At 40.5% G+C, this 24325-nt stretch overlaps 1 protein-coding gene across 3 annotated transcripts in view; it reads left to right on the forward strand.

The window, feature by feature from the left end:
• Positions 1 to 13165: 13165 nt before the first annotated feature.
• Positions 13166 to 24325, forward strand: part of zbtb8b (zinc finger and BTB domain containing 8B) — a 31347-nt gene continuing 20187 nt past the window's right edge. For 2 of the 3 annotated variants that reach the window (XR_011883605.1, XM_072246983.1), the window contains exons 1-2: positions 13166 to 13227; positions 14441 to 15413. Coding sequence is in view for 2 of the 3 variants with exons in the window: in XM_072246983.1 (XP_072103084.1) it covers positions 14480 to 15413 (934 nt within the window). In the remaining variant the exon portion in view is untranslated. Of the gene's footprint in view, positions 13248 to 14440; positions 15414 to 24325 lie in introns of all 3 variants that reach the window. The other variant, XM_072246984.1, reaches the window with a different exon arrangement.

Here is a 24325-nt window from a genome sequence, read left to right on the forward strand (position 1 = left end):
CTGTTGGTGTGGACTTTGCATTTTCTTATTTGGACGTTGTAAGTGGTATCCCCACACACTCCTTTCCCCAACAACATTGCAAATTGTGGTTGAGTATTAATTGGCAAAGATCTGGCAAATTGGATATAATGTAGGAAAATGGGAGATCATCCTTTTTGCAGGAAGAAGAAGCATATTACATACATGGTGAGAGGCTGCAGATGTCTGATACGCAGAAGAATCTGGATATTCGAGGAAATCCATCATAAAAAACAGTATGCTGATGAAGTGAGTAATTAGGAAAGCCAGCCAAATGTTATTATTAATGTCAGGGGAATCAAATAAAAAGTAGTAAGGTTATGCTTTTGGTATGTTCAAAGCATTGGTATACATCAGGAGGAATGTACTCAGTACTTTCTCCCTATTTAAGGCAGGATGTTGCTCCAATGGAGGCAGTTCAGAGAAGCCTTATTAGACTAAAACCAAGAACAGGGTAATTGCCTTATGAGGAAAGATTGACCAGTGCATCCACATCTGCTGGAATGTAAAATTCTGAGAATCTATCCAGTCAACTTGAGTGAAACATGTAAGATCCTGAGAGGTCTGACAGAGCAGATAATTGGAACATGGGAATCCATTTAGAAATAAATGGTAAAATGAATAAATCTTTTTCTCTTGGAGATGCGAACTTTTGGAACTATCTTCTTAAAGGGCAATAGAAGCAGACTCCTTGAATATTTTTAAGGCAGAGAACCTAGGTACTCAAAGCAATTGGTGAAAGGTTATGTCAGTGAATGGAAATGCGGAGCTGAGGGTACAGTGAGATCGGCAATGGTTTTACTAAATGCAGACCAGGCATGAGGGGTTGATGGCCTATCCCAGCATCTAATTTGTATATTTCTTAGTTGGTATGTTCCTGTTCATTTCTAATATGGGAATTATACAGACTGCGCTAGACTGTGAATCACTGCCTGAATTTATAGCTTCAGTTTAAGTAAACTTGATAAAACATATTTTGAGTGTTAATAAATTTCTAACTGAATTGTTCATTCCAATATTGACGAGGGTTGAACAGTATAATTACAGAGGCATGCAAAAGTTTGGGCACCCCTGGTCAAAACTTCTGTTGCTGTGAATAGATAAGTGAGTAAAAGATGAACTGATTTCCAAAAGGCATGAAGTTAAAGGTGACACATTTCTTTAATATTTTAAGCAAGATTACTTTTTTATTTCCATTTTTTACAGTTTCAAAATAACAAAAAAGGAAAAGAGCCTGAAGCAAAAGTTTGGGCACCCTGCATGGTCAGTACTTAGTAACACCCCCTTTGGCAAGTAACACAGCTTGTAAGTGCTTTCTGTAGCCAGCTAAGACTCTTTCAGTTCTTGTTTGGGGGATTTTTGCCCATTCTTCCTTGCAAAAGGCTTCTAGTTCTGTGAGATTCTTGGGCAGTCTTGCATGCACTGCCCTTTTGAGGTCTATCCACAGATTTTCGATGATGTTTAGGTCAGGGGATTGTGAGGGCCATGACGAAACCTTCAGCTTGCGCCTCTTGAGGTAGTCCGTCATGGATTTTGAGGTGTGTTTAGCATCATTATCCTGTTGCAGAAGCCATCCCTTTTTCATCTTCTGCTTTACAGATGGTGTGATGTTTGCTTCCAGAATTTGCTGGTATTTAATTGAATTCATTCTTCCCTCTACCAGTGAAATGTTCCCCGTGCCACTGCCTGTAACACAAGCCCAAGGCATGATCGATCCACCCCCGTGCTTAACAGTTGGAGAGGTGTTCTTTTCATGAAATTCTGCACCCTTTCTTTTCCAAATATACCTTTGCTCGTTGCGGCCGATAAGTTCTATTTTAACTTCATCAGTCCATAGGACTTGTTTCCAAAATGCATCAGGCTTGTTTAGATGTTCCTTTGCAAATTTCTGACACTGAATTTAGTGGTGAGGACGCAGGAAAGGTTTTCTTCTGATGACTCTTCCATAAAGGTCATATTTGTGCGGGTGTCGCTGCACAGTAGAACAGGGCACCACCACTCCAGAGTCTGCTAAATCTTTCTGAAGGTCTTTTGCAGTCAAACGGGGTTTTGATTTGCCTTTCTACCAATCCTATGAGCAGTTCTCTCGGAAAGTTTTCTTGGTCTTCCAGACCTTAACTTGACCTCCACCATTCCTGTTAACTGCCATTTCTTAATTACATTACAAACTGAGGAAACAGCTACCTGAACACGCTTTGCTATCTTCCTATAGCCTTCTCCTGCTTTGTGGGCACCATTTATTTTAATTTTTAGAGTGCTAGGCAGCTGCTTAGAGGAGCCCATGGCTGCTGATTGTTGGGACAAGGTTTGAGGAGTCAGGGTATTTATAAAGCTTTGAAATTTACATCACCTGGCCATTCCTAACGATGACTGTGAACAAGCCATAGCCCTAACAAGCTAATTAAGGTCTGAGACCTTGGTAAAAGTTATCTGAGACCTCAAATCTCTTGGGGTGCCCAAACTTTTGCATGGTGCTCCTTTCCTCTTCTTCACTCTAAAATTGTACAAAACAAAAATAATACACTAATCTTGTTTAAAATGTTGAAAAGAATGTTTCATCTTTAACTTTATGACTTTTGGAGATCAGTTCATCTTCTACTCACTTAACTATTCACAGTAACAGAAATTTTGACCAGGGTGCCCAAACTTCTGCATGCCACTGTATTTACAAATGTCAGTCTGTGACAGGCTGTGACTAGAGTCGTGACTCTTTTTTTGAGAGAAAGGAAGAAAGCTTGAGATTAGCATATCTGGCAAACATGTGTTTTGGAAGGGTAACTTTAATGGAATAATGCACTTAGTACAGGAATACATATGTAGATATAGTCATATTGTCTAAGCATCTCAAGTGGGCCTTTGAAGAAAAGTTTGATAAAATGTCTGACAATAAAAGTTTAGAAGTAGTTGGACGAAGTCTGAAGGCAGCTGACTGAAAACTGTCAAAACCTCAGGTTGTTAGTCATGGTTTCTGAGGGTTCATTTTTTTTTTTTTTACAGTTTCATTGTTTTTACTTCTTGAATAGAGAATTGATGATTCTTTTGCTTCAGGCCGTGGCTGTTTTTGTAACGGTTTCTGATTTTGTTTTCCATGAATGCTTGCTATGACCTTGCAGGTGATAAATTTGATAGCTTTGCTTTTTTTTCGGATGATGTTCTATGTTTAATGTGCATTTAGTCAAGGACTTGAATTAAGAGTTTAATTCATCAAATAAACTAAATCAAACCTTGAATAATACAAGGATATAGAGAACAGAAAACTCCGGTCAGAAACACTCCAAATTAGCATCAACATCAACCAAGCACTGAGGGGATAGTAATGGCCCTTTAAATACATCTCAGGGCAGAATTCATGCTTTGCTAACCCCCAAAAATCAGACAAAACAATAAATCCAAGAAGTTAAACAAGAGTACAGGTTAATGAGGGCCCAAAGTCTAGATAACAAGTCCCTGACTAAATGCACATTAAACTCTTAGTTTAACTTTATTATTCCAAGTGTTTTCCTGTGCCTGGATCTGAACATGAACCCTGATGGGCTCGGGTGACCTGTCAAAACTTTTAGACATCATGGCGAATTTTTGCAAACTCCTCAGGAAGTTAAGGTGCTGCCATGCTTCATATCTGTACTCATGTGCAAGGCCCAGGACAGGTCCTGTGAAAATAATAACACTGAGGAATTTAAAGTTGCTGACCCTCTCCACCTCTGACGAGGACTGGCTCATGGACCTCTGGTTTCCTCCTCCTGATGTCAACAGTCAGCTCCTTGGTCTTGCTGACATTGAGTAAGAGGTTGTTGTTATTGCACCACTCAGCCAGATTTTCAAACTCTCTCCTATGTGCTGATTCATCACTACCTTTGATTTGGCTTACGACAGTGGTGTTTTCAGCAAACTTGAGTATGGCATTGGAGCTGTGCTTAGCCGCACAGTCATTAGTGTTAAGTGAGTAGAGTAGGGGGTGCTAAGCACACAGCCCTGAGCTGCACTTGTGCTGATGGAGATCGTGGAGATACTGTTGCCAATCCGAACTGACTGGGGTCTGGAAGTGAGGAAAATGAGGATCCAATTGCACAAGGAAGCCCAGGTCTGGGAGCTTATTGTTTAGTTTTGAAGGGATGATGGTATTGAATGCTGAGCTGTAGTCAGTAAAGAGCATCCTGATGTATGCACCTTTGTTGTCCTGATGTTCCAAGGTTGAGTGAAGGACCAATGAGATGGCATTTGCTGTTGACCTGTTGCTCCGGTAGGCAAATTGGAGCAGATCTAAGTCACTTCTCAGACAGGAATTGATGTATTTCATCACGGTGGATGTGGATGTCAGCAGGTCACCATGTTCTTCTTGGGCACTGGTATAACTGAAGCCTGCTTGAAACATGTGAGTACCTCAGACTGCCTTAACCTAAACGTTGGTAGGCAATTCAAAACTTTAAATATAAAAAGGGGAAGAATAAAAGCCTATAAAAAAGAAATTGGTGGACACCACAAAGGGAGGTCATGGGTAAACACTACAGGAATTAAGTCATTCACTGTACCAGCTGGAAATTTATGAGCTGGGGGTAAAGATGGGAAGACAACAAGCAGTTATATACATAACAGCTGTAGAGGGTACCATTCTAACAACCTGTGAACATCTGGAGTGGGAAGATGAGAGTTCAGGGCTCAAGAAAGATGGAACAACCTATGTGTGACAGTTGCAGTTCGTTGTGGTGACTTTGATAGTAAAACAGGAAGTTAAGACTACCAGATGGAAACAATCACAAAATAGTCATGGCCTCTGACATATATTCCAATGCAGAATGTCTGGCTTTAAGTGATGAGGTCAACAGAAAGATGGAGGCAAACATGGACCACTTTCAAACTGGGGATCATTCTTTTGTCTTGGGAACTAATATTGAAGCTATGCTTGATGCTACTGCTTGGGAGATGGGAATTATCCTTGAGGAGGTTTTCTAAGCTTCCCTTAACTAACAGGCATTCTGGACCCTGAACCTGTTTGAACTGTGGAGAAATGCTGGCAGAGAAAAGATGAAATCCCAACGCTATCTGATTGAGCAGCCTGTACAAACAGGTGTAGCACAGATGTGCTGAGAGTCACTTGATACAAGTAATTACAGAACTGATTACACATTAATGAAACAGAATAAGCAGAAGCAAGATAATACACAAGAAGTTCAGTCCTACCAAACCTATCAATGCTTAATCAAATAAAGACATGTGATGATATTTAAGAGCCTGGCTGTGGCTAGATCTTCCATTGTGTTGCATTAAAAAGGGCTACTCTAAAAGATATTTTCTTGATGAGGTCAGGCACGATGGAGAAGAATGAGAGAAAATGAGGCATGAGAGGATGACAGGAACAACAATCAAAAACTGAGAGAATGGGTGAGTACTGCTTCCAGGACCAATATGGGAAGAAGGTGATCCATTTTGTAATTTATTTATTGAGATACAGCGCGGAGTAGGCCCTTCAAGTCACGCCACCCCAGCAATCCCCTGATTTTAATCCTAGCCTAATCACAGGACAATTTACAATGGCCAAATAACTTACCAATTGGTACATCTTTGGATTATGGGAGGGGAGGAGAAGATGGCGGCGCGACGCAGTGCACGTGGCCGCTCCGAATTGATATCGTATTTGTTAAGTGGGTTCCGTGCACAATCCTGATTTGATGGAGACAGACGTGAGAAGCATGGAGGAACATCTGGAGAAACTTCTGAAATGCCCACTTCACTGCCGCTGCTACTGCGTGCTCGAGAATCTCCGGAGGGGAAGGCCCCAAATCCTCGCCTTTGCCTATTGCCTGCTGCCGGGGCCGGGGTCGAAGCGCTCGGCAGAGATGGTGCACGGTGTTGGAGGCTTGAAGTTTTCGGACGGACTCAGAGTCGGACTGTGGGTGCTTCCAGGATGCTGCATCGGCAAGTTTGCGGCACTGGAAGCTCATGGCAGGGAGAGTTTCTCCCTTCAACTGTCTGCGTGAGATGATGGGACTTTCGAGAGACTTTGAGACTTTTTTTTTTACTGTGTCCATGGTCTGTTCTTCATCAAATTACAGTATTGCTTTGCACTGTTGTAACTATATGTTATAATTATGTGGTTTTTGTCAGTTTTTTTTAGTCTTGGTTTGTCTTGTGTTTCTGTGGTATCATTCTGGAGGAACAAATTATATCATTTCTTAATGCATGCATTACTAAATGACAATAAAAGAGGACTGCGTATCCTCATAATCTAATCTAAAAACTGGAGCACCTGGAGAAAACCCACATAGTCATGGGGAGAACATACAAGCTCCTTACAGGCAGCAGCAGGAATTGAACCTGGGTCGCTGGTACTGTAGAGTGTTGTATTAACCACTGTGCTACCATGCTGTGCCATGCCGTCCATATACATCACTCCCATATTTTATTGCTTTAGTTTAAGCTAGTAGTTCCCAACCCGGGGTTCATGGACCCCTCGGTTAAAGGTAGGGGCCCACGGCATAAAAGAAGTTGGGGACCTCTGGTTTAAGCAATTTTGACAAGCTTGTGCTAAATTTATCTTAATAAAGTGGCTGCACAGCTGAATTTTCTTTGTGCCATTTGTTCATATACCAAAATGGTGACATGTTTATTTATAATAGGTTAGAGATACTTAGGGCCCTTTTCTGCCACAAAGTACATTCATTTTCAAAGTATATATACTATATACAGTACTGCGTAAAAGTCTTGGGCACTTATATATAGCTAGGGTGCCTAAGACTTTTGCACAGTGCTGTATATTGGTTAAAATAGGAAAGTGGTTGGGAAACAGAAATAGGAGTACTTGGTTTTGTATTAGCTCAGTAGTATTAAGTGTTATTTGGTGACTGGAAAGACTTAATGTACAGTACTGTGCAATCCTGAGATTTGTCTCCCTTGCATGAAACTCATCCAGTACCAGTCCAATTCCAATATGGTTTTGGTAGATCCAGAAGACTAGGAACTAGCTAATGAATAAGGCATAAAGACAGGAAATGCAATGAAACAGGGAAAACACAAATTAGGATAAAGGGAATAAAACTAAGATATAAGCAACACTAAGGTTGGTATAGCTGGTGGTGGTAATGGGAATAAGCTCCCAGCTATTAAAAGCTCTCAGTGATGTGCATCTCAAATTACCTCTGACAACCGTCCAGTTCTTGGCCTTCACATGTAGCTTAGCTACTAAGCCTGGCAGAACCATTTCTACTGACAGGAGAAGGGGCAAAGGCAGGTTACTGCTGCCTTAGAACCAGTCCCTCCTGGCAGATGGGGCTCACCAACCATGGTTGGCAGCTCATCTAGGAGAAGGAAAATTAAGATTTCAAACCGCTGCTGATTTGCAGCTAAACCCATTCATGGGGAAGGCTTTGGGAGTAAACCCCCAGGGAAAAATCCCTAAGGCTGTCCTACATTGAGTTCAAGGCTAACAGAGGAGAGTCTCAGTGGTCGGGTCTCTGGCATTGAGTCTGCCTCTGTGACTCAGAAGGGAAGGTGTGACACGAGGCACTCTGTTGTGATGGGGATTTGTTAGTTAGGGGAATAGACAGGAGGCTCTGTTGGTGAGAATGAGATGCCCAGATGGTATGTTGCCTCCCGTGTGCCAGGGTCCGGGATATCTCAGATCCTCGGCATAGTTAAGTGGGAGGGTGAACAGCCAGAAGTAGTCCATGTAGATACCAAAGACATGGGTAGGATGAGTGATGAAGTTCTGCGTAGGGAGTTCAGGGTGTTAGGTGCTAAGTTAAAGGACAGGATCTCCAAGGCTGTGATCTCAGGATTGCTATCCATGCCACATGCTAGTGAGGCCAGAGCTAGGAAGATTATACAGTTTAATACGTGGCAAAGGAGTTGGTATAGGAGGGAGGGCATAAGGTTTTTGGATCACTGGGCTCTCTTTCAGGGAAAGTGCACAGAAGGGTCGGTTTGCACCTGAATTGGAGGGTGACAAATATCCTAGTGGGAAGGTTTGTTAATGCTGCGTGGTGATGTTTAAACTAGGGTTGCAGGGGAACAGGAACCAGAGTGCTAGAAAAGTTAGTGGAGAGGTTGTGGAGGTAGATGTCAGTAAGACCTCAAACAAAGTTAGGAATCAAAAGGTTGAGCATGGTGCAACTAGTGTCCTGAGCTGCCTAATTTCAATGCAAGAAGTATCGTAGAAGAGGCGTACCATCATGCTGAAGATAAGGTAGCTGGTTTACAGAGGCAATATGCAGTGAGGAGAGGCTGTTGATAGGGCAAAATTGCACTCAACAGGATGAGTTGCAATGTGAAAGGCGGACAAAATCAAAAATGGTGAATACAAGACTGAAGGTGTTGTATCTGAATACGCACAGTATATGGAATAAGGTAATTAACTTGCAGCGCAATTGCAGATTGGTGGGTATGACATTGTAGGTATCACTGAATCGTGACTGAAAGATTATAGCTGGGAGCTTAATGTCCAAGAATACACATTGTATCGAAAAGATAGGCAGGAAGGCAGAGGCGTTGTTGTTCTGTTGGTAAAAAATGAAATCAAATCATTAGAAAGAAGTGACATAGGGTCCAGAATGTGTTGAATCATTGCGGATAGAGCTAAGGAACAGCATGGGTAAAAAGACCCTGATGGGAGTTTTATAAAGACCCCAAACAGTCGTAAGGATGTGGCCTACAAACTACAACAGGAGATAGAAAATGTATGCCAAGAGGACAATGTTACAATTGTCATGGGGGATTTCAATATGCAGGTTGGTGCTGGATTACAGGAGGGGGAATTTCAAGACTGCCTACGAGAACAGCTCGTGGTTAAGCCCACTAGAGGAAAAGCTATTCTAGATTGGGTGTTGTGCAATGAACCAGAATTGATTTGAGAGCTTAAGGTAAAAGAACCCTTGGGGACAAGTTATCATAATATGATCAAATTCACCCTGAAATTTGAGAAGCAGAAGCTAAAGTCAGATGTATCATTATTACAGTGGAATAAAGGGAGTTACAGAGACATGAGAGAGGAGTTGGCCAGAATTGTTTGGAAAGATCACTGGCAGGGATGACGGCAAAGCAGCAATGATTGTAATTTCTGGAAGCAATTTGGAAGGAACAGGATATATACGTCCCAAAGAGGAAGAAGTATTCTAAAAGAAAAATGACATAATCGTGGCTAACAAGAGAAGTCAGAGCCAACAAAAAAGCCAACGAGAGGGCATATAATAGAGCAAAAAATAGTGGGAAGTTAGAGGATTGGGAAGCTTTCAAATACTAACAGAAGGCAACTAAAAAGTCATTAAAAAGGTAAAAATGGAAAATGAAAGTAAGCTTGCCAATAATATTAAAGAGGATAACATAAGTTTCTTCAGACACAAAAAGTGTAAAAGAGAAGTGAGAGTGGATATCGGACTGCTGGAAAACGATGCTGGAGAATTAGTAATGGGGACAACAAAATGGCAGAGGAACTGAGTAAGTTGCTTGAATTTCCAGCATCTGCAGATTTCCTCATGTTTGAGGAACTGAGTAAGTATTTTGCATCAGCCTTCATTGTTAAAGACACTAGCAGTATGGTGGAAGTTCCAGGTGTCGAGGGCATGAAGTATGTGAAGTTACCATAAGAGAAAAGGTTCTTGGGAAACTGAAAGGTCTGAAGGTAGGTAAGTCACATGGACCAGATGGTGTACACCCCAGAGTTCTGAAAGAGGTGGATGAAGAGATTGTGAGAATATAAAAGCAAGGATGTAATGTTGAAACTTTATAATGTACCGGTGAGGCCTCACTTGGGAGTATTGTGAGGTTTGAGATCCTTATCTTAGAAAGGATGTACTGGAACTGGAGAGGGTTCAAAGGAGGTTCTCAGAAATGATTTCAGCATTGAATTGCTTGTCATATGAGAGTGTTTGATGGCTCTGGGTCTGTATTCACTAGAATTCAGAAGAATGAGAGGTGACCTCAATGAAACCTATTGAACGCTGAAAGCCCTTTATAGAGTGGATATGGGGAGGATGTTTCCTGTGGTGGGAGAGTCCAAGACCAGAGGAAATAGCCTCAGAATAGAGGGGTGTCCTTTTAGAAAGGAGATGAGGAGGGTTATTTTTTTAGCCAGAGTGGTGAATCTGTGGAATTCTGTGCCACAGACAGTTGTGAAAGCCAAGTTTTTATGTATATTTAAAGCAGAGGTTGGTAGGTTCTTGATTGGTCAGGGCATGAAGGGCTATGGGGAGAAGGCAGGAGATTGGGACTGAGAGGAATATTTAGATCAGCCGTGATGAAATGGCGGAGCAGACTCGATGGGCCAAAGGATCTAATTCCGCTCCTATGGTCTTATGGCCCCCTGTGACGCTGCTAGTGCCAAACTGTATCAGTCTCTGCCATTCCTTTAGGTGGAGAGGGGGAGCTTGCTCTCCATATTATATTGTCCAGGCTTGCGTATCTAGGCAGCTGGGATGCAACATCCACGGTTGACTCTGACTGACGGAGGCCTCACTCATAAGCAACACCTCATAAATATATTTACATTGTGACTAAACTATAAATACTTTGAAATAAATACCTCAAACAGACAAATAGATAAAACTTAAATCTTAGATGTTATGATGCATAGTATCTGATGAAAGGTAAACTTGAGGTAAAAGAATGGTCATCCCCTATGTGATGTCCAAAACCTTGACATAGTTCTACTTCATTCTTTGTTGCAGTTACATTCGCTCTTCTTCAGCCCTCCCTTCCCCCAATCAGGAATAAGATACAAAATCCTGAAAGCATGTACCAACAAACTCAAGGACAGCTCCTACTCCACTGTTATAAGACTATTGAATGGTTTCCTTGTATGATACAATGGACTCTTAATCTCACAATCTACTTTGTTATGATCTTACACCTTATAGTCTACCTGTTATACTTTTTCTGTAGCTGTTACACTTTGTTCTGCAATCTGTTATTGTTTTAACTTGTTCAACTCAATGCACTGTGCAATGAATTGATCAATAAGAGCAGTATGCAAGACAAGCGTTTCACTGTACTTTGACACATAAACCAATTCCATTCATATGATGTCACTGAAAACATGAGTTTTCTTACTCTGTTGTAGAGATATTTTATGCAATTCAGTCTGATGTGAATTTTTCAAGAGAGGGTCTGGGTCCACTACTTCAATTTCAGTAAAACTACTTCAACTTGTATTAAAGTTGCTGGTGAACGCAGCAGGCCAAGCAGCATCTGTAGGAAGAGGTCAGTCCTGACGAAGGGTCTCGGCCTGAAACGTCGACTGCACCTCTTCCTACAGATGCTGCTTGGCCTGCTGCATTCACCAGCAACTTTGATGTGTGTTGCTTGAATTTCCAGCATCTGCGGAATTCCTGTTGTCAACTTGTATTAGTTAGGTTAATATTTTTTGTATATTTGGTTCGTAAAACCACCACACTTTGTCAAAAAAACCCTATGCAAGAACAAACAAATGCAATGACAACACAAAATTGAGATGATTTCAAACATGAGAAAGTTTGCAGATGCTGGAAATCCAAAGCAACACACGCAAAACACTGGAGGAACTCAGCAGGTCAAGCAGCATCTATGGAAATGAATAATTCCTCAGGTTTGAGAAGGAAGGAGGAAGATGCCAGAATATAAAGGTGGGGGGGAGGGGAAAGAGGCTAGCTGTAAGGTGATTGGTGAAGCCAGATGGGTGGGAAAGGTCAAGGGCTGGAGAGGAAGGAATCTGATAGGAGAGGAGAGTGGACTATAGAAGAAAGGGAAGGAGGGGGCCTGAGGGAAGTAATGGGTAGGTGAGAAGTGAAAGGTCAGTGGGGAATAGAGGAGGGTACACCTACAGGATTAAATTGCTCACTGGAAGATGCCATCAGGTTGGAGGGTACCTAGCTGAAATGGAAAGAGATGATTTAAATTTTTTGATGCATTCTATTTTCCTCTGTTACTATCCACTTGTTTGATTCATACAGGAATTCACATATGAATGGAGGCTGAGGTGATTGACCTAAACCTATTGAACTATAGAAGAATGAAAGCTGATCTAATACACCTATGATTCTGAGGGGGAATTGATGGGCTGGATACTAAGTGGATGTTTCCCTTTACTGAGATAACTAGAAGTAGAGAGCATCACTTCAGATTAAAGGATCCTTCATTTCAGCTGAAAATGATGAGTTTCTTTTCTCAGAGGGGTCTGAATCTTTTGCAGTCTATACCCCAGATCAATGGAGACAGTCATCGAATACTTTAAGGCCAAATTTAACAAGCCATTTAAAATAGAGTGGAGTCAAGTGGTATGCAAAGAGGCTGGCTAAATATATTAGTGAACTGGTAAATATATCTACATTGTACCTAATCTGTAAACACTTAGAAATAAATATCACAAGCAGTCAAATGTATAAATTTTAAATCTTGGTCCAGTGACATACCGTTCATTGAATAGCGGGACAGGCAGCGCCAACTAGCCGGCTCTTGATCCCAATGTGTTAAATAAACCTGCCAATAAGAAAATAATGAAGGCCCTTCCAGCTTTTAAGTTACTAGTTAGCCCAGGTTAATTGACCATACACAGCTGTATAGAGTGGAATGCAACTTCTCAACACAAAAGGGGTTTGGACACCAACGCGTTGGGAGGCAGGGTATTGCTGTCGCTGGTACAATCACCAGAACAACACCCAGCACACTAAAAGAGGGCGCAACTGCAGGACCGCTGGTGAATTTGGCGCATTCGCAGCCTTCAGGAGGAATGACAATCCAGGACCGCGCTGAATGGGACCAAGGAGGAGGGTCGCTTCTGTCAGTCCTCGTTCCCTCCAAAGCACACTGCATTAGCTGACCCTGTCAGGTGAAAATTAGGCCAGTCGCCCTGCTTAACATCAATGAACAGAACGGAAACCATCAACGGACGCCGGCCACTTGTCATTCCATTGACGTGGACCGGGGGGGGGGATTTGGCGCACGGAACCCTGGGAACTGTAGTTCCCGTTACACCGTTTAACCCCGGCAACTAATCTGGAGGAAACTCCAACTCCCAAATATAGAATTATGCGCACGCGCGTAGACCTTCAACCAGTGTAACCTAACTTGGCAGCTCAATTATCCCGCCCACTATCTTGTTTTCCATTCGCTACGGTACTAGACCTGGCTTCTAAGTGGTGTGTGCGAATGTCAATCAATATGTACGCCGCGATTTCCGGTGTAAAATTAGGTTGGCAGGACGTGTGGGCATCGGTTTGATCTCTGCCTTGACTAAAAGGTGGAAAGGTAAATACAGAAAGAAATAGGTAATTCTGGGTTTTAACGATTTTATGATATTACAATTGAGTTTTGAGGGATGTCCGTTAAACAGAATTAGACATTGTAACCCTAAGCTCTGACCTCTTGGTGTATTCATTGGGAACTGTGTTGCAGCAGAACAGTTATAACCACTGAAATGGTTCAACGTCTAATTCTTGGCACAATTTATTTTTGTGTCTGTTATTTTATAGGAAGTTTATTTTTTTTGAAGGTTTCTTCTTGGCTTAAAAGCAATCTGTGACGTCATAAAAAAGAGCCTTGAACCAATTATTTTTTTGGGAAAAAAATTAGTCTATCAGAACAGAACCTGAAACAATAGCCTAGTTGAGCTTCCTGAGTACTGCTAATGAATAGTATTCAAAATTTAGACCTTCATTTGCTAAACAGTATTCAGCTATTGTTAATGCCTGATATTTTCTATCAGCTTTTAATGTGAAACTGGGGTAAAGAGTTAATGGAACCCAATAGCAACTTAAAAAAAAACAATGCAGCTTTTCTTTATGATGGCAATTCATTGCCTGAAAGCATTTTTTATGCAAGATGTGTATTTATGAATGAAAATATTACTATTTAAAATAGTGGTGCTACCTAATGTTATGAGTCACTTTGTTTTTGTCAGCAATGCATACTGCGGCTACATGATAACAATCAGTTTTTTAAAAAAATCGGTTTGCTCAAATATTTGATGCAATTTAAATCTTTTATCTGGAGTTACAGGAGTTGATTTATTTTACTCTTACCTAAAGTGCAGGTCAAGCACTTTAAAATGAAAGTTTCTCTGGTGCTAATTGGGCCTTTGTGGGTCTCTTGACCTGAATTATAACTTAAACGTTGCAGTTTCCTTCAGAGTGTTTAGGTTTTATTTAGCTTCTAGTAAGTAGTTAGTGAACTGTCACTCTAATGCAGGAGCTGTATAGAAAGCTGAAGTGGAATGCTCTCTTTTATAATGGTTTAAGTGCATTTTTGCGGCTAGATAAATAAACTTTGTTTACCTCCTGGTTATTTGATATCTAAGGGCTTTTCCACCATTGGTAAATTATTCTGGGGGAAAAAAAAGGAGAGCTTGGTCTGTGATTTATTGTTGACACCAAGGGCCAAGTGGGTAATTCTTTCTGTTGCTGCTTTATTGTGGAACCCACTGTTTATTTTTGAAAGCTCTTGACTTTTGTTTCTTCTACAGGTAAAGAAATACCTTTTGACAAAGTCCTGCTCATGAAAGATGGAGATCACATCGTATTATACTAAACTTCTGGGAGAATTAAATGAGCAGCGTAAGCAGGACTTCTTCTGTGACTGCAGCATAATTGTGGAGGGAAGAATTTTCAAAGCTCACCGGAACATTCTATTTGCTAACAGCGGCTACTTCAGGGCCTTGTTAATTCACTATATCCACGATAGTGGACGCCCTAGCACAGCCTCGTTGGACATTGTCACATCTGAGGCCTTTTCAATTATTCTGGACTTCCTTTATTCTGGAAAGTTGAACCTTTGCAGTAAAAATGTTATTGAAGTAATGTCGGCTGCTAGTTATCTACAGATGACGGATGTGGTCAGCTTTTGCAAGTTGTATATTAGATCTTCTCTTGACATCTGTGTGAAAGATGAAAAGGATGATGATTGCAGTCATGTGGAGAATGGAAATAATATAAATGCCTTTGGAGATGCCGTGTCCTTCTGTCGGAATCAATGTCCAAACCCTGTTCCGACAGTTCAACAACAGAAAGAGGCAAGCCCGGAGAATAATAAAGGACTTAACTGGAATGAATGCAGTACTTATCATCCCATAGATCTTGCACAAAAGGATCAAGATAATCTTTCTCCAGAGAAAGTGCATCCTCCATCGCTACCCAAGCTTCCAGAACCGAAGGTTGAATTCGACGAGGATGAAGTGGGATCGGTTGAGCGGTTCCGACAGTTTACACCGTCTGCCACAGATCAGACTGAGGAGCGGCTGCAGTCTGCCCCAGCCATGGAGATAGCTTATGAGAATTACCAGATGAAACAATTCCTGGAAGTTTTATTGAGGACAGGAAATGTCCAACGGAAAGATGACATCATGCAGCACTTTTCCCGTGGGGGGCGTCCGGAGGATGGAGGGGGCACCTTCTCGAATATGATGGATGTCCAGAGCGATTGGTATGGGGAAGATGCAGGTGAGATCACTGCAACAGCATAACATAACGCAGAACTTTCGTTAGAAACATTGCATCCTTTGATGCAATGCATAACTATCTTAGACAAATACTAAGATTCAGATTGGAAATTCTCCACAAAAAATCTGGGAGTAATTGACTATTTCGATAGCACCTACACCTTAGTGAAACTAATGTAATACTAAGATAAATGCTGGTATATTTCAAAACATCAGCCATGTTAGTTTTGGATTGTATAAGTGGCACCAGTTTTTCTTTGTGTGACAATCCACATATTCAAATTCAGGGTCTCGGCCTGCAACATTGATTGTTTCTTCCTCTCCATAGATGCTGCCTAATCTGTTGAGTTCCTCCAGCATTCTGTGTTCGTAGCATAGGTTTTGCGTCACAATTTAAATTCCTCAGTGTCATCAAGGTTACTCTCTTGTGATGGTGTATGAGAGTGTCTGGTGCTTTGGGCGAATCAGTATTTCCCCACAAAATGTTATCTGGGCACCAGCCCACAAATTGAATACATTCTCAGCATTTCCCCAAATCAACAAGTGACAGCGTGACTACGATGGATGGAGAGTGGGTGGAGTTTTTTTCTGTTCTGCCAGAAGCAGTAATAGATTGTGCTGCCCCTTAAGTCTATCAGGCCATTCATTAAAATTATGGCTGGGTTTGTACCTCATCCACTTTGCCTCTATCCTTAATGTCTGAAGATCTATTGAATTTGGTTTTGACTATACAATTGATTCTTGTTCATTGGGACACATGGGAGCAGTACATTTTGGCCCAATTAAGCAGTAGCCAAAGTTTCATAGAAATAGTTAGAAAGGTATTAAAAAAAAAAAGTGAGTGAACAACAAATTATGTATTTAAATGAACACCCCCAATAGTATGATAATATTATAAAACTGTTTATTAATTCTTCTTATCGACAGAGGAATTTATCCATGTTACATTCTTTTGACTGTAAATGAACCAAATCAACGCAGATATTGGACTGCCTTCATACAATGCTGTTGATGGTTGCATCCTCCTAACACTCACTTTCATTTTAACATTCAAGATCTTACTTTCAAAGTAGGAAAGGTGCAGAATTCGATACCTTGAAATTTTTTTGTAGTTTCTAAGTTTTTGAAGTAGTGAAATCATTTCATTTTCACTCCCAGCTGTTTCTGGCATCTCCAAGCTGGAATGTTTGAAACTGCAGTGAACAAAACAGTTCTGAATTGTCTTGCTGCTTATTTCTTCCCAACTCAGTGACAAAACACATGCAACTAATGCTTTTTAAAAACAGTTTGCTGGAAGCATGGTGTTGTGGCTAATGGCTACAAAGTGCATGTGACTAATGCTAGCTGGAAACTTTTCAGCAAGTTTCCTACCCCATAAACAGCGTGTCCCAAATAAACGAAGAGAACCCCAGCTATTTTCTTGATTAGTTTTCGTTCTTTAAGAGTGGTCTCAAATAAGTGGCTGCCCCGATTAACTCGTGGCCCAATTATCTGGAATCTACTGCACCTAAAGTACACCCACAACCCTCTGGAGTAGAAAATCACAAAGATTTAAAACTCTAAATTGAACACGTATTCCAGATGGGATGCAATTTGGAACTCAGTTCAGCTGTCATTCCTTGGTAATTCAAACTTGAAATAAAAGCCAAGATTCCACTAAACTTTATTTTTTAAAAGAACATAGTATGTTTTTGTTTCTTCTAAACGTGGGCTCCCAATTCTGATCGTTCATTTCTAACTACCAGCTGTTTAATAAATATTCCAAGCGATGCCAAATTCAAGTGATCTTGTATTCTCTCACATTGACCTCCATCTGCGACAATGTTAAGCTCTTCACTGAACCTCCAAAGTTCTTTGCAACTTTGTACTTTGCTCTACACTACATTATTCTCCAACAAACCCGGTGCCATTGATAATCGTAGATTTTCTAATATCTGTTCCTTCAGCTCGGTCACTTACTAATATAATGAAAAGCTGTAGCCCTTTCCAGATTCTGAGAACACTGTCAGTCACGTTTTGCCAATTTAAAAGTTCACTGGTTATCCCTACTCGGATTTGATTGAAAAATTGGAGGTCATTCAGCCCATCACAGCTGGTTCCTAAAACAGTTTCCTATCTAAAGCAATAGGTAGTACAATCCCACACTTCCATTTTCACCCCTCCTCCTCCACTCCAACCACCATTTCCTTTGTATGGGACAATACTGTCTGGAAGTCGAATTCACCATATTATCAAAGTATGTATGCAGAATGCAGCTCTGAGCTTCGTCTTCTCCCGATAGGCACGAAACAAGAAAACTCATGGAAGTCATTGAAAGAAAAGACATCAACCCCCCCCCCCCAACACACACAGACAGACAGATACAGACAAAGGTAAAACAAAAACTCTCAAAATCCAAATCCCCTACCCCCACCCTCACAAAAAAATGAACAGATCGCCCACACAGAAAGTGACAACTAGAACATCAAACCCCAAGTCCCAAAACCCTCCTTCACAAAAAACGATCATATCGCCCACACGAGAAAAAACTAACAACATCAAACCCCCAACCCCCTCTCTCTCTCTCTCTCTCTCTCTCTCAAAAAACTAACAATGCCCACATGGGGGGGGGGGGAAAGAAAACACCAACAGGAACATCAAACCCCAAATGCCCAACCCCTGACTTGCACAAAAAAAACTAACGTATGGCCCACTGGTAAACAGTCTTGTATCAAATATTAATACAATCCCAAGAAGGTTCCTTGGCCACTGTTAATTGTCACCTGTTTGTAACCAGCTATCAATTATAATAGCAACAATTCTCATTTTTTAGTTAGTTTAACAAAATATCATCTGAACATGATACGACAAAGGGATATGTTAATGCAGATGACCAGAGGTTGATCAAAGTTGGTTATAAAGAACATCTTCAAGAGGTGATGACAGAGCAATTAGTTTCAGGACTATTCAAGAGACCAGAAAATAGATGACGTATATTGATAGTACCGGGGCTGATTACAGCAAGAGAAGGGAGTGAGGCTGAGGAGGAATTTATAAATCAAGATGAGAATTACATTCATAGACGCAAATATATATTGGTTATGATTATAATAAGCTTGAATTTTCCCAATTTAAAAAAAACCTAAGTAATACACAGAAAACATTGGAGGAACTCAGCAGATCAGGCAACATCTATGGAAAAAAAGTAAACAGTCAATGTTTTGAGCCAAAACACTTCATCAGGAGTAAAAAAATACTAAACCTCAATATAGAAATGCTATTGTAATTTATAATCTCACACATCTTAGTGTGGTATTTTGAAACATTTCAGATCTTTTCATACACTGACATTTTTTTAAATCTTCTAAGGTACATTGGTATGCAAATGTTTGGGCACCCCTAGTCAAAATTTCTGTTGCTGTGAATAGCTAAATCAGTAAAAGATGACCTGATTTCCAAAAAGCATAAAGTTAAAGATGACACATTTCTTTAATATTTTAAGCAAGATTACTTTTTTTTATTTCCATCTTTTACAATTTCAAAATAACAAAAAAGGAAAAGGGCCCGAAGCAAATGTTTGGGCACCCTGCATGGTCAGTACTTAGTAACAGCTCCTTTGGCAAGTATCACAGTTTGTAAATGGTTTCTGTAGCCAGCTAAGAGTCTTTCAATTCTTGTTTGGGGGATTTTGGCCCATTCTTCCTTGCGAAAGGCTTCTAGTTTTGTGAGATTCTTGGGCTGTTTTGCATGCACTGCTCTTTTGAGGTCTATCCACAAATTTTCGATGATGTTTAGACCAGGGGATTGCGAGGGCCATGACAAAACCTTCAGCTTGCACTTCTTGAGGTAGTCCATTGTGGGTTTTGAGGTGTGTTTAGGATCATTATCCTGTTGCAGAAGCCATCCTCTATTTTTCTTCAGCTTTCTTATAGACGGTGTGATGTTTGCTTCCAGAATTTGCTGGTATTTAATCGAATTCATTTCTTCCCTCTACCAGTGAAATGTTCCCCGTGCCACTGACTGCAACACAAGTCTAAAGCATGATCGATCCACCCCCGTGCTTAACAGTTGGAGAGGTGTTCTTTTCATGAAATTCTGCACCCTTTTCCAAATATACCTTTGCTCATCGTGGCCAATAAGTTCTATTTTAACTTAATCAGTCCACAGGACTTGTTTCCAAAATACATCAGGCTTGTTTAGATGTTCCTTTGCAAACTTTTGACGCTGAAGTTTGTGTTGAGGGCGCAGGAAAGATTTTCTTCTGATGACTCTTCCATGAAGGTCATATTTGTGTAGGTGTTGCTGCACAGTAGAACAGGGCACCACCACTCCAGAGTCTGCTAAATCTTTCTGAAGGTCTTTTGTAGTCAAACGGGGTTTTGATTTGCCTGTCTACCAATCCTATGAGCAGTTCTCTCGGAAAGTTTTCTTGGTCTTCCAGACCTCAACTTGACCTCCACCGTTCCTGTTAACTGCCATTTCTTAATGACATTATGAACTGAGGAAACAGCTACCTGAAAATGCTTTGCTATCTTCCTATAGCCTTCTCCTGCTTTGTGGGCATCATTTATTTTAATTTTCAGAGTGCTAGGCAGCTACTTAGAGGAGCCCATGGCTGCTGATAGTTGGGACAAGATTTGAGGAGTCAGGTATTTATAAAGCTTTGAAATTTGCATCACCTGGCCTTTCCTAACGATGACTGTGAACAAGCCATAGCCCTAACAAGCTAATTAAGGTCTGAGATCTTGGTAAAAGTTATCTGAGAGCTCAAATCTCTTGGGGTGCCCAAACCTTTGCATGGTGCTCCTTTCCTCTTTTTCCCCACTTTAAAATTGTACAAAACAAAAATAATACACTAATCTTGCTTAAAATGTTGAAAAGAATGTTTCATCTTTAATTTTATGACTTTTGGAGATCAGTTCATCTTCTACTCACTTAACTATTCACAGTAACAGAAATTTTGACCGGGGTACCCAAACATTTGCTTGCCACTGTAGGCATGAAAATAAGTGCAGTAGTGTAGTAAAGTCAAAAATTACTTTAAAAAGAAGTAAATTTCCATTAAAAGAAATGGGTTTTGATGGAAGTGTTTAGATTGCACCTGTTTGTATGCCCCTTAACTTGAAAGTCTTCCAAGTCTTTCATTCAGGTAATTTTTTTTTAATGATGCCAAACTAATGGTAGATTGCATGTGTCTTTCCAAAGTAGAAAAGGAACTAATTGTAGACCTTGGTCAGACAACAAGCATATTACTGCACAGTTGAAGCCAGAATAACTGGGAAGACTGAAAAGCTGGATATAGTAGATGTTTGTGGAGTAAGTTATGACTTTAGTTCTATTGGTGAACGTACCACAGACATGCAATGTTGCCTTTTGAACCTACCTTCCCACTGCCCATTGTACCGATGGCGATGAGGGCAGCAATGAAGGTCCTCCATTGCTGGCAGTGTTCATTATGTCAGTCGTGCAGGTTCCAGGTGGAGACTGAGGAACACAGCCGCACCCAGGTGTGGAGGATTCTTCATTGCTGTTTCTGTAACAGTTTTGGTTTACTAGTCAGGATTGTTAGCCCTGAGCTGAACCCTCAAACCTGGAAGACCAGTGAACCACTCTTAGTCTGATCTCTACCCTTTGACCTGTTTGGCATGAGTGACCCTACCATGAGCTGAAGCATAAAGTCCTGACTGCATGTCTCAAAATCCTATGACAAGATTGTGGTACTCTTGGAAGAGCCTTTTGAAGTGGTTTCTTAAAATTATGGAATTTAATTCATGTTAAGATTATGTCTGTGATCAGCAAGGACTATTTCTTTTTAAAGATCAAGTAGTGTAAATTGATTCAACAATTTATACCAATTTAAAATGTATGATCTATTTGATAAAGAAAATCTAATTAATGAAGTGCATATAATTCTTTAGGATGGATTAAACGTTTCCTTGTCTGATCATGCAGGCTGGTTTATCTGACAGTGGTAGTGAGATTGCAACAATCTGACTTGGAACCCCTGAGTTATTCAGTAACTCCTGTGGTAAAATTATATGCAATTTGATGGAGGACAGCACTGATTCTCAAATAGGATCTATTTTGTTTTATAGTTGGTTGTTGAGGTTCATATCTAACTGATAACCACTTGACAATACAAAACAATGGATGTCTTTGGAGTGATAACCAAGAGTTTGAAAAGGTTTCTCACTGATGCCATTTGATGATAGAAATGGACTCTGTTTTACAAGTCCTGACTGTAAATTGGTTGGAATCTTTTTACAAACAAAGGAAAATCTGCAGATGCTGGAAATCCAAGCAGCACACACAAAATGCTGGAGGAACTGAGCAGGCCAGGCAGCATCTACAGAAGAAAAGTACAGTCGACATTTCAGGCTGAGATCCTTCAACAGGATTCAGTCCTGCCGAAGGGTCTCGGGCACGAAATGTCGACTATACTTTTTACCTTAGAGGTTGCCTGGCCTGCTGAGTTCATCCAGCATCCTGTGTGTTGGAATCCTTTTAAACTCTGTGATGTCATGAATATTTTAAACATAAGTGGGTTCTGAAATGCAGTGTCAATGGCAAAGAATCTATGAGATATAAATAGTCATTCAATCATTTTGTAATCTCACCTGTGGGCTACTGTCACATTTTCAGTTTGTATCTGGCTGGGAGAACTAGATTTGATCAGGTAGTTGATGCCAACCAAAATGAATTGACTCTGTGCACTCAGTAGCTACTTTTAGGTACACCTGTTTGTTAATGCGAATATCCAATCAGCCAGTTGTGTGGCAGCAACTCAATGCAAAAAAAAAAACATGCAGGTATGGTCAAGAGGCTCAGTTGTTGTTCAGATCAAACATTAGAATGGGGAAGAAATGTGATTGAAGTGACTTTGACAATGGATGTTTGTTGGTGCCAGACAGGGTGGTTTGAGTATCTCAGAAAATGTTGATCTCCTGGGATTTTCATGCACTATAGGCTCCGGAGTTTACAGAGAATGGTGTTTTAAAAAAAATCCAGTGAGCTGTAGTTGTGTGGGCAAAAATACCTTGTTCATGAGAGAGGTCGAAGGAGAATGACCAGACTGGTTCAAGCTGACCAGAAAGAGACAGTAACTCAAATAACCATGTGTTATATACAGTGGTGTGCGTAAGAGCATCTTTAAATGCACAACATATTGAATGTTGAAGTGGATGGATTACTGCAACAGAAGACCACGAACATACACTCAGTGGCCACACTTTAGATACCTCCTGTACCTAATGAAGTGATCACTGAGTGTATTTCTGTTTTATGGTTAATATAGTACCCAGATGCTTCAATAATATTGTATTAAGTTGTTCCATAATAACCCTGGCCATGAATTCCATAGTCACCTGTGTCTTTAATGCTTTTCTTGCTCTTTGCTCTAAATCTTTTGTTTAATCTCGTACCAAATCATCACTGTCTAATATTAAAGTAACAGAGTAGAGTCTGGATTATGGGGATGAGCAGAGAGTTTTGAAAATTAACTTTTACAAGCATCAAGAAAGCAGATGCAGTTTCTCCTTGATCAGTGGCATTGAACGTGCAATATACTAAATCGTGTGCTATATTCCACTTCGAATCCCGGGGCAAAATCCTAGGTGTTGTTTAGTGCTGCTAATCCAAGGCTGAATTTTTAAGTGAGTACCTTTGGGGAATGCAAACAACAGGAATTCTGCAGATGCTGGAAATTCAAGCAACACACATCAAAGTTGCTGGTGAATGTAGCAGGCCAGGCAGCATCTGTAGGAAGAGGTGCAGTCGACGTTTCAGGTTGAGACCCTTCGTCAGGACTAACTGAAGGCAGAGTGGTTTGGGGAATGGTCTACATTATCCACCCTTCGTAATATTGACTATTTTATCAAATCACTTCATAATGTCCTCTGATCAAATGATAACAACACTAGTTCATTTTTGTCTTACACCAGAGGCTTTCCATCAGGCCTATGCCAGGGTTTCTGCTCCGTGGGAGTGTTTCCTCTCCACCCTACCACATTAATACATCCTTCATTTTTTTCCCTCCCTTCTGAACTCATTGAACTTCCCATTGTGCTATTTGCATTAATTGCTTCACAAACTTGTGTTTTATGTGCTTACCACTGTTCCTCCCCCCCCCCCCCCTTCCTTTGATTCAGGCTGTATGCTAGTTCATCTGTTCAACCCTTAGATTAGTAGCATTAAATGCTATGTGTAGACGCATCTGGGCATGATACATTGTTCCTGGTATTTCTAAGATAAATTGCAACATACACAAGCTTCCAACTTGCCACTAAACCCAGTTGGAAATTATCCATGTTGTATTTAATGTTCTGTGCATATGCATTCCTAAAACTTTTTTCCCTTCCTTATAGCCCACTTTTCTCTCCTCAAGACCATTTTGTTAAAACTAAAGTAGTATATAACAAATATGAGGTGGTATACATCTGCCATTTATTTTACAACTCAACCATCTTGGCAGTATCTGCTTACAAATTCCTTTGCTCTTTGGTGTTGTTCAGGTTGTCTGTTATCCTAATATGATAGGCAAGTTCGATCATAGTTTCATTTAGGTGTAAATTACTGAAGTATATGAGCTATGGTTAATCACTTCTGTCTCATATGCAAAACCACCCTTCACTTCAACTTTCTGTATCCCCTCTCCCTATCAGTTTTCAATCCAGTTTGCTACAGTTCCCTTAATTTCAGTAATATTCTGTTTGGGACTTTGACAAATACTTTTAGAAGATTTTCCTTATATTTATTTCCCCCCCCATCTATAGTATCATTTCCTTGAAGGACCATTTCATGATTGTAAGCATTAATTTTGCTTTCAGAAATTCAGCTGCTTCTAATTTTTTTTCCCTTAAATAAGCAAATTCATCTTTAATGAAAGATTTCAAAAATGTTTCCTTCTGCAGCTGTTAAAATACGTGGGCTATAATT

Source organism: Mobula birostris, chromosome 30 (assembly GCF_030028105.1).
Source record: "Mobula birostris isolate sMobBir1 chromosome 30, sMobBir1.hap1, whole genome shotgun sequence".
Taxonomy (NCBI): domain Eukaryota; kingdom Metazoa; phylum Chordata; class Chondrichthyes; order Myliobatiformes; family Myliobatidae; genus Mobula; species Mobula birostris.